The sequence below is a fragment of the Rhinatrema bivittatum genome, chromosome 11 (assembly GCF_901001135.1).
Source record: "Rhinatrema bivittatum chromosome 11, aRhiBiv1.1, whole genome shotgun sequence".
In the NCBI taxonomy this organism is placed as follows: Eukaryota; Metazoa; Chordata; class Amphibia; order Gymnophiona; family Rhinatrematidae; genus Rhinatrema; species Rhinatrema bivittatum.
In genome coordinates, this window is record NC_042625.1 from 96,631,643 (window position 1) to 96,641,269 (window position 9,627).

The 9,627-nt window shown below is 53.0% G+C and overlaps 1 protein-coding gene across 2 annotated transcripts; it reads left to right on the top strand.

The window, feature by feature from the left end:
- Positions 1 to 476: 476 nt before the first annotated feature.
- TMEM35B (transmembrane protein 35B) lies at positions 477 to 7,553 on the top strand. 2 transcript variants are annotated; one of them, XM_029571590.1, is made up of 3 exons: positions 639 to 796; positions 1,917 to 2,097; positions 7,191 to 7,553. In XM_029571590.1, the coding sequence occupies exons 1-3, from the start codon at positions 689 to 691 to the stop codon at positions 7,319 to 7,321; spliced, it is 420 nt and encodes a 139-aa protein (XP_029427450.1). In that variant the 5' UTR covers positions 639 to 688; the 3' UTR covers positions 7,322 to 7,553. The 2 variants fall into 2 exon arrangements, with proteins under 2 accessions (XP_029427451.1, XP_029427450.1); XM_029571591.1 differs by lacking the exon at positions 1,917 to 2,097 and having other exon boundaries at positions 477 to 796.
- The last annotated feature ends 2,074 nt before the right edge of the window (positions 7,554 to 9,627 follow it).

Here is a 9,627-nt window from a genome sequence, read left to right on the forward strand (position 1 = left end):
TTTATTATTCCACCGCGTGCAGGGACTTGTAGTATTACCGTCGATCCAGTCCTGGGTTTATCATTCCACCGCGTGCAGGCACTTGTAGTATTACCGTCGATCCAGTCCTGGGTTTATTATTCCACTGCGTGCAGGGACTTGTAGTATTACCGTCGATCCAGTCCTGGGTTTATTATTCCACCGCGTGCAGGGACTTGTAGTATTACCGTCGATCCAGTCCTGGGTTTATTATTCCACTGCGTGCAGGCACTTGTAGTATTACCGTCGATCCAGTCCTGGGTTTATTATTCCACTGCGTGCAGGCACTTGTAGTATTACCGTCGATCCAGTCCTGGGTTTATTATTCCACTGCGTGCAGGCACTTGTAGTATTACCGTCGATCCAGTCCTGGGTTTATTATTCCACTGCGTGCAGGGACTTGTAGTATTACCGTTCTTAGAGCCTGCAGGAGTAAAATGGCACTGGCTTGTTGGTCCAGGGGTGCAACTCCCACGCCCAGACGGGCCCTTGCACTTGTGTGGCTGGAGCTGGGGAGGGAGGCTGATGCTAGGGAGGACGCCTTCCGTGGCCTGGCTCGGGCACCGGGATAACCCGAGGCTGTGCCTGGGCTCCTTGGAGAAGGTAAATCTGTCTCCGGCCACAGGGCGGCAGTGCCAGGCAGGCGGCGCCCCTCCTCTGCTGCAGTGTCATGGCGCTGCTCGTGCGGGTCCTGCGCCTGGGGCTCGGGCTCTTCTTCCTGCTCACCGGGGCCGTGAAACTCAGCGATCGCATCTCGGCGCAGCTCCACCTGCAGATGGTGAGACTCGCCGGCTCCCGGTGCGAGCGGGGGCTCGCGCCTCCTTCGCCGGCTCCCGGTGCGAGCGGGGGCTCGCGCGTCCTTCGCCGGCTCCCGGTGCGAGCGGGGGCTCGCGCGTCCTTCGCCGGCTCCCGGTGCGAGCGGGGGCTCGCGCCTCCTTCGCCGGCTCCCGGTGCGAGCGGGGGCTCGCGCCTCCTTCGCCGGCTCCCGGTGCGAGCGGGGGCTCGCGCCTCCTTCGCTGCCTGCCCGAGCCGCTCCTTTGGCCTTCCTTCTCTCGCAGCCTCTTTATGGAAAGGCTAAGCTGGTGCTGCCAAGGCTGCTTCCGGCTCTCTGCCCCTCGCGCTGCTCTACTTCTAGCGCTGCAGAGCCAACTCTAAGCCAATATTTCAGCTTGGCCATGGCTTTTTGACACCTTCCCGATGCCTTTTAGTTTTTAGTTTTGCTTCCTTCTGTGTCCGTTTCAGATGGAAGAGGCAGAACTACAGTTACCATAATGCACCGGGAAGTAAGTTAAAAACGTGGGTCACTTGATGACCACAGCAGAAATGGTCTCTTCACAGCTTCTGAAACAGATAAGGTGGGGTGGGTGATTGTCTGCAGCAAACGTCCCCCGGGTGTGGTGACTGTGAATGCTGCTGGAATAGCAGCCAATGGGCCCAGGCTGAATGTGGATCCTTCCCAGCAGCCCAAGGCACTTTCTCATCTTTTATTTATTTAGTTGTTTTAGATAATCATCTTTGTAGTAAATGTTTGTTGGTTTTTTTTTAAACCGTACCTCTTTTTAATCTCCCCCCAATCACCCACCCTTTTTTTGGCTAAGTAATTCCTTTTATCCCCCAACTCAGTTGGAATAAGGGCTGGGATTCTGCCATTGTAAACCTCACTCAGGACTACCTGGGGATTTTGCCTGTTTCAATAGATCCTTCGGTTCCTGAGACTGGGAGCCCTTCCCCGGGGGTTGTGAGTGCCTCCTCCCAGGCAGTGAGGGGTAGGACTGGGGCCACCACGCTCCCAAGCTTGCATGTGCTGCTAGCTTGAGGTTTGAAAGCATCTTCCTGGGGCAGGGAGGTTCACATTGCATGAAAACGAATGCCTAAGCGCCGTCATCCTTGCCTTTCAGCGGGCACAGTTCGTGCAGTTTGCGGACGTCTTCCCCCTGAAAGAATTTGGCTACAGCCCTGAGCCGGTGCAGTACCTGGAGGTGGTGGGGTGGACAGAGGCCGTGGCAGGAGTCTTGCTGGCGCTTGGACCCCAGCTCTTGCAGGAGATCAGTAACTTTGTGCTCACCGTGATAATGATTGGTAAGGGGCAAGGAGGGGGAGGGGGGAAGGTCCCAGACCTGTAAGAAGTTACAGGTTATCACTCTCAAGTTTCTGGAAGGGCAAAATGCAACAATGTGGCAAACGTTAGGTTACTGTGTGCTCTGGGGCAGATTTTCAGAGCAGGCGTAAGAAATAAAATAAGGTAGGGGGGAGTTTAGGTAGGGCTGGGGGGTGGGTTAGATAGGTGGGGGGGGGGGGGGAGGCCGGAAAAAAAGTTCCCTCCAAGGCCGCTCTGATTTTGGAGCAGCCTTGGAGGGAACGGGGACAGCCATCGGGGCTCCCCTCGGGCTCGGCGCCTGTGCACCCCCTTGTGCACGCCGAGCCCGGTTTTTATAACATACGTGCGGCAGCGCGCGCATGTTATAAAATCGGGCGAAGATTTGTTCGCGCCGGGTTGCGTGAACAAATCTACGCCCGCGCATAAGTTTTAAAATCTGCCCCTCTATGTACTTTCCCTTACTGAAGTTGCATTAAATTGAATCCTTTTAGTCGCTTTGTCCATTCTTCTGCATGGATTCGTCTCTCTGCCTTCTTGTGTGCTGGTGTGCGCCCCTATCCCCCCCCCCCCCCCCCCCCCCGTTCCTCAGGCTGCACTGCTGACTGTACAGGAGGTGAGGTGGGTGAGGGATCTCCTGATTCTGTGCATTGTTTGGTGGCCTGTGATAAACACCTCAGTGCACTGTGAGAGCAATGAGATCTGCTAGGTCACAGGTCAAATCCAACGCAGAACATTGCATGTAGCATCTCTTACCGTATGTGCAATACATGTGCAGGGATTCTTCTGTGGCCTGTGAGAGGCGGGTTGGATGGTCTCAGTCCTGCTGCCAGGGGAGGGTCGCTTAGGAAAACAGCCTCGTTAGCAGGAGTGGTGGATACTTGCAGAACATTGGTTGGTTCTGCCACCATCTGTTCAGCATAGTTCACAGCACTAAATGCACTGGAAAAACTAAACACCTGATATAATATCTCTCAAACTATTTCTTTTTTAAAAAAACACTTATATTCTGCTGATCCTAATTACTTACACACATTGGATTACAATCGTAAAACATCTAAAAATACTACAAACACATCCGTTACGTAGATTCATAACCAGAGAAAGACTATACAAGCTCATAATGTGCTTTAATTGTTTTACACAATGTTAGGTAACTCTCTTGCAAATGAAGCTGGAGGGGACGAGCATTGAAAAGCATTGGGCAAAAGCCTCCGCAAATGTTCTAGCACCACTGGAAACAGTAAGGTTCAGTTCCTCCCAGTGATGGGCGGAGGGGTTTGGTGCCCGCCCCCTATCCCCGAGGTTGGACAACAAGGAGCAGAAGGTCTGTGCAAGCTCAGGGTAGATGCTGTTCTGGCAAAAAATTGTAAAAATTCAGAAGCAAATTGGCAAACATTTCCATCTTTTATATTACATTATAAAAATAAAGCCGTTTCACACTAGGATTAGTATCATTTTATATTCATTTTTTGGATGAAGAAAAGTGATCTCAAGTATCAGTACAAGGAGGAGACCTCCGGGATGGGGGCAGGAAGGGAGGGAGATCAGGAATGGGGTGAGGAGAAAGGGGAAGGAGTGTGAGAAGGAAAGAGGAGGGTTGGGGAGTGGGTTTCAGGATCTGGAGGGAAGGAAGGGAGATTCCAGGATCTGGGGAGAGAATCCAAGAACAAGGGAGGGAGGATTTGAATTGCAGTGGGTGAGGGAGGTGTCCCTATCATGCACCCGTTAACATCCCACCCAATATGACACATACATGCAGTACACACAGCTGGCACCAATCCCTTCTCCCTCATACACAGACATGCACTCCCCAGTCAATTCCCCTTTCCTAGCGTGTAGACAGATGGACTCAGGACCAGTGGGTTTATGCTCCCCTGCCAGCAGATGGAGACGGAGCAAGCTGACGTCACAGTATACATAACCCTGCAGTGACCCCCAACCTGTCAGTATTCTCCGTCTCCAGCAGATGGTGGACGTGCATCTCCCTATGGGGATTGCTTTGAGCTTTTTAAAAGGAGAAATTAGAAATTCTAAATTCAGGAAAAGAAAGCCCCGCTCTCCTGCGTTGATACTAAAGGTCCCTCCTCCAGTTGAGAATTCCTGAGGTGATTTCTGTGGCCCCCTCAGAGGTGTAGCTGGGTTTCCCAGTGTGAACTTAGCTGCTAGTTCAGCTGAAAGGCAGTGGGTGCAGGAGGCTGAGTCGGCAGTGACGGCCGATACCCTCTCCCCCCACAGCCTGAGATTGTCTCTGTACTCAGCCGGTGAGCGCTGAGCTCGGGTAAGGTTTTAAAAAAAAAAAAAAAAAAAAAAAAGAGAGAGTTTTACCTGAATCAGAGATAGAGGGGCTTCAGGACTTCCTCCAGTCTCCATTCTCGGCGCGCTGTACCAACATTTGTTCCTGCTCCTATTGGGGATGGGGAACTGGGAAGCCGGGCGGGTTGAGCGGCCTCACACCTAGGCTTTGTTCTTGCACGCTGCGTGGCGGGCCACGGCAGTCGTTTTCACGCGATCAGGTGCATGTTCTGCTGCCCTCTACAGGCTGTCGGTGTGCGCACACGTGCGCTCGGTTTTTGGGCGCGCTTTTTAAGCGCACAAACCGTTTTATGTGCTTGGCTTACAGGTTGTGTGTGCGCCTTGCCTTGCTTTCTTCTGGGCGCTTAATTTTTGGGCGTACTTCTTTTCTGAGCGCGAATCATTCCGACGCACACTTTCCACCTCGATGGCGCCAGTAAGCGAGAAGCCTAAGCGTCTTCCTGTTTATGTTGCTGTCATATTAGAGCTTCTAACCTGTGTCAACGCTGCGCAGACGCTCAGGGAGAGTTGTCTGCCTCCGGATTTTGCTAAGCCTGGCTCTTCCCATTCTGATGATGGGTTGGTCACAGCTTTGGGGCAGTGCCAGATCTTGGTTCTCCCTTGACTGGATCCTCCACTGGCAAGGGCAGTTCTGTGGGACCAGCTTCAGTTCCTTCTGGGCTACTCTGTCCACATTTGGCCTTTGAAGAGAATACTGGCAGGCTGGGGCCACTGTGACGTCAGCTTGTGCCATCTCAAAGTTACAATCTGTTGATTGTAACTTTGACTCATTCCTACCTACTGTTTATCTTTCGTTTACTTGAATAGTTACCCCAGTTTTTTATTCTTGTTAATTGTAAACCGATCCGATATGGTTATTTACTATGAAGGTCGGTATATAAAACTGTTAAATAAATAATAAATAAATAAATCTCCATCTGCTGGCAGGGGAGCATAAACCCACTGCTCCTGAGTCCATCTGTTTACACGAAGGAAATCGAAATGATCAGGTGAGTAATTTCTCTGCTGCAGTCTGACTCCCCCCTCCTCTCCTGGAAGGCGAGGGCTGTTCTCTGCTGAGTGAGATTCTGCTGCCCTAGGGACAAATCCAGACCTGGTTCCTCCCTGAGTCAGCCATGGCAGGAGATTCTGCAATGCTGCACTAGTCCTTCACACACACACACACACAGACACACACACACACACCCCCCCCAGAGGCTCTCTTCAGGTTGAAACTGATCCCTGTTAACCCTCCTTATTCCCTTTGGAAAGTACAATAAACCCGAATGTGAGTCCAACCCTTCTCAGACCAGGCAGCATGTTGAAATGGGCAATATGCAGAGGATAGATTTCAGGTCTGTATTTGTACTAGTCAGACCATAATGCTTTTCTCACAAGTGCCAGTCCTTCTAGATTGCACAGTTATTTCTACAGTAACTGGTTGTGGTATGAATTCTGGATTTAGCTAACACCTGCAAATTAGTTTATCTAATTATTGCAAGAATCTTACTGTCCCTGCACTGCAGCATATCACACTCTCCTGCAGTCACAATGCAGCATCTCATCCTCCTAGTCCTGTCACTGCACTGCACTCTATATCACCTTCCTTCATTCATGGTGCAGTCTCTCATTCTACTGTCCCTGTGTTACATTGCATAATGCATCATCTTCCTACAGTCAGTGCAGTCTCTGTCTCATCTTGCTGTCTCCCTGCATTGCACTGCTCCATGCGTCACCTTCCTGCAGTCAGTCCGGGCAGTCTCTGTCTCATCCTGCTGTCTCCCTGAATTGCACTGCTCCATGCGTCACCTTCCTGCAGTCAGGCACAGGAGACTTTGTCTCATCCCGCTGTCTTCCTGCGTTGCACTGCACCACATGTTACCTTCCTGCAGTCAGGCACAGTTGTCTCCCTCCATTGCACTGCTCCATGCGACACATTCCTGCAGTCAGGCACAGCAGTCTCTGTCTCATCCCGCTGTCTCCCTGCGTTGCACTACACCACGTGTTACCTTCCTGCAGTCAGGCACAGCTGTCTCCCTCCGTTGCGCTGCTCCATACTTCACCTTCCTGCAGTCAGTCCAGGCAGTCTCTGTCTCATCCCGCTGTCTCCCTGCATTGCACTGCTCCATGCGTCACCTTCCTGCAGTCAGGCACAGGAGACTTTGTCTCATCCCGCTGTCTTCCTGCGTTGCACTGCACCACATGTTACCTTCCTGCAGTCAGGCACAGCTGTCTCCCTCCGTTGCGCTGCTCCATACTTCACCTTCCTGCAGTCAGTCCAGGCAGTCTCTGTCTCATCCCGCTGTCTCCCTGCATTGCACTGCATCATGCTTCACCTTCCTGCAGTCCAGCACAGCTGTCTCCCTGCATTGCACTGCATCATGCGTCACCTTCCTGCTCTGCCTTGCACTGGCCCTGAGCTTTCCATGGGGTCGGTGTAACTTTACTATCTGTGGAACTTGGTTCTTCACCCGGGTCTGGCTGCTTCACGCGGCGTGATTTTTGGCGTTGCATCCGATGCAATGTGCAGGCTGACGGTGGAAGCGCTGATTGACAGGGTTGCTCTTTCGTGGTAAGACTCGGGTGCTCTTTTTTGGATGTGGATAGTGCAAACTCTTTATCAACCTCATTGCTCCCAGGGGTCATGGGATCGGTGCAGAGGTTATGAGGAAGAAGTTGTGGTGAGTGCGTCTTTCAGGGTCCAGACGTCCACCAGTAAAGACAGCTGTGCTGTGGCCGTGTGCGTCATAAGTGCAGCTCTGCTTTTTCCCCTTACTCCTAGGTGCTATCTACACCCTGCTGGCACTGAAGGAGCCTTTGGCCATGTGCACCCCTGCCACCGTCTGCCTAGGCCTCCTGCTGCTCCTTAACGTTAGAGGGCGAGGATGGAAAGCAAAGCCCAAGTTTGAGTAACGAGGGGAGGAGAGCCGGCAGTCCTGCAGTCCTGGAAGAGACACAGGAGCAAGCCCGAGAGGCAGAGGATGCCAGGGGCAGGGGGGTGGGAGCTGCATTCACCCCTTGGTGCTTGTCCTTGCCCAGCAATCGGTGCATCTGAATCAAAGCAAGCTCACGTCTGTCTGACTCGTCGTCTTCAGGATCCTTATGGTTAAGTGGGTGAAATAAAAGTTGCTTTCTATAAACTGTTTGACTTTCTCTTGTGGTGATGCACTTGGGTTCTTGGTACTGCTCCTCACCTGTGCTAGGTGGTTTATTCTTCCATAGATTGGAAGGTGAGTTAGGGCTCGGTGGACTGGTGCTGGCCCAGTTACTTGATGGGTGCTGTGGTGTGAGCATGGCATATGCCCTATGTGTTTATCTCATGTATAGAGACGCACAAGTCTCCCTATCCGTACCTTGCTGCACTCATGGATTTCCACGGGACTGGGACAGACAGCCATGAATTTGGACTTGATTACTCCCCTTTCCAAGCCCAGACTTGACAAGTTACATTTCAGGTACTGCAGGCATTTCCCTGCCCCCGAGCTCCTGCTTCAATGGAGAGTGAGGTCACAAGGAGTGGCACTGGGAGAAGCTGATTTCAACCCTGGCTTTCTGCTGCTATAATCAAGAGATGCCATCCAACTACAGGAAATAAAGGTGGGCACCCGATACACCCAGACTGCAGGAGGGCACTGCCCACACTGACCCCATCCTGTACACCCAGACTGCAAGAGGGCACTGCCCACACTGACCCCATCCTGTACAAAGAGACTGCAGGAGGGCACTGCCCACATTGACCCCCATCCTGTACAAAGAGACTGCAGGAGGGCACTGCCCACATTGACCTCACCTGATACACACAAACTGCAGGAGGGCACTGCCCACACTGACCCCCATCCTGTACAAAGAGACTGCAGGAGGGCACTGCCCACACTGACCCCATCCTGTACAAAGAGACTGCAGGAGGGCACTGCCCACACTGACCTCACCTGATACACACAAACTGCAGGAGGGCACTGCCCACACTGACCTCCATCCTGTACAAAGAGACTGCAGGAGGGCACTGCCCACACTGACCCCATCCTGTACAAAGAGACTGCAGGAGGGCACTGCCCACACTGACCCCATCCTGTACAAAGAGACTGCAGGAGGGCACTGCCCATACTGACCCCATCCTGTACAAAGAGACTGCAAGAGGGCACTGCCCACACTGACCTCACCTGATACACACAAACTGCAGGAGGGCACTGCCCACACTGACCCCCATCCTGTACAAAGAGACTGCAGGAGGGCAGTGCCCACATTGACCCCCATCCTGTACAAAGAGACTGCAGGAGGGCACTGCCCACACTGACCTCACCTGATACACACAAACTGCAGGAGGGCACTGCCCACACTGACCCCCATCCTGTACAAAGAGACTGCAGGAGGGCACTGCCCACACTGACCCCATCCTGTACAAAGAGACTGCAGGAGGGCACTGCCCACACTGACCCCCATCCTGTACAAAGAGACTGCAGGAGGGCACTGCCCACACTGACCTCACCTGATACACACAAACTGCAGGAGGGCACTGCCCACACTGACCCCATCCTGTACAAAGAGACTGCAGGAGGGCACTGCCCACATTGACCTCACCTGATACACACAAACTGCAGGAGGGCACTCCCCCACTGACCCCATCCTGTACAAAGAGACTGCAGGAGGGCACTGCCCACATTGACCTCACCTGATACACACAAACTGCAGGAGGGCACTGCCCACACTGACCCCATCCTGTACAAAGAGACTGCAGGAGGGCACTGCCCACATTGATCTCACCTGATATACACAAACTGCAGGAGGGCACTGCCCACACTGACCCCCATCCTGTACAAAGAGACTGCAGGAGGGCACTGCCCACACTGACCCCATCCTGTACAAAGAGACTGCAGGAGGGCACTGCCCATACTGACCCCATCCTGTACAAAGAGACTGCAGGAGGGCACTGCCCATACTGACCCCATCCTGTACAAAGAGACTGCAGGAGGGCATTGCCCACACTGACCCCATCCTGTACAAAGAGACTGCAGGAGGGCACTGCCCACACTGACCCCATCCTGTACAAAGAGACTGCAGGAGGGCACTGCCCACACTGACCCCCATCCTGTACAAAGAGAGTGCAGGAGGGCACTGCCCACAGTGACCGCATCCTGTACAAAGAGACTGCAGGAGGGCACTGCACACACTGACCTCACCCAGTAGAAAGAGACTGCACAAGGGGAATGATATCCTGATCA

What these genes read in the sequence shown, in the direction of transcription:
- TMEM35B (XM_029571590.1), top strand. Translation starts at nt 689, where the DNA reads ATGGCGCTGCTCGTGCGGGTCCTGCGCCTGGGGCTCGGGCTCTTCTTC. An exon ending in CGCAGCTCCACCTGCAGATG is followed by an intron (nt 797 to 1,916) that starts GTGAGACTCGCC and finishes CTTGCCTTTCAG; the next exon opens with CGGGCACAGTTCGTGCAGTT. An exon ending in GCTCACCGTGATAATGATTG is followed by an intron (nt 2,098 to 7,190) that starts GTAAGGGGCAAG and finishes CCTTACTCCTAG; the next exon opens with GTGCTATCTACACCCTGCTG.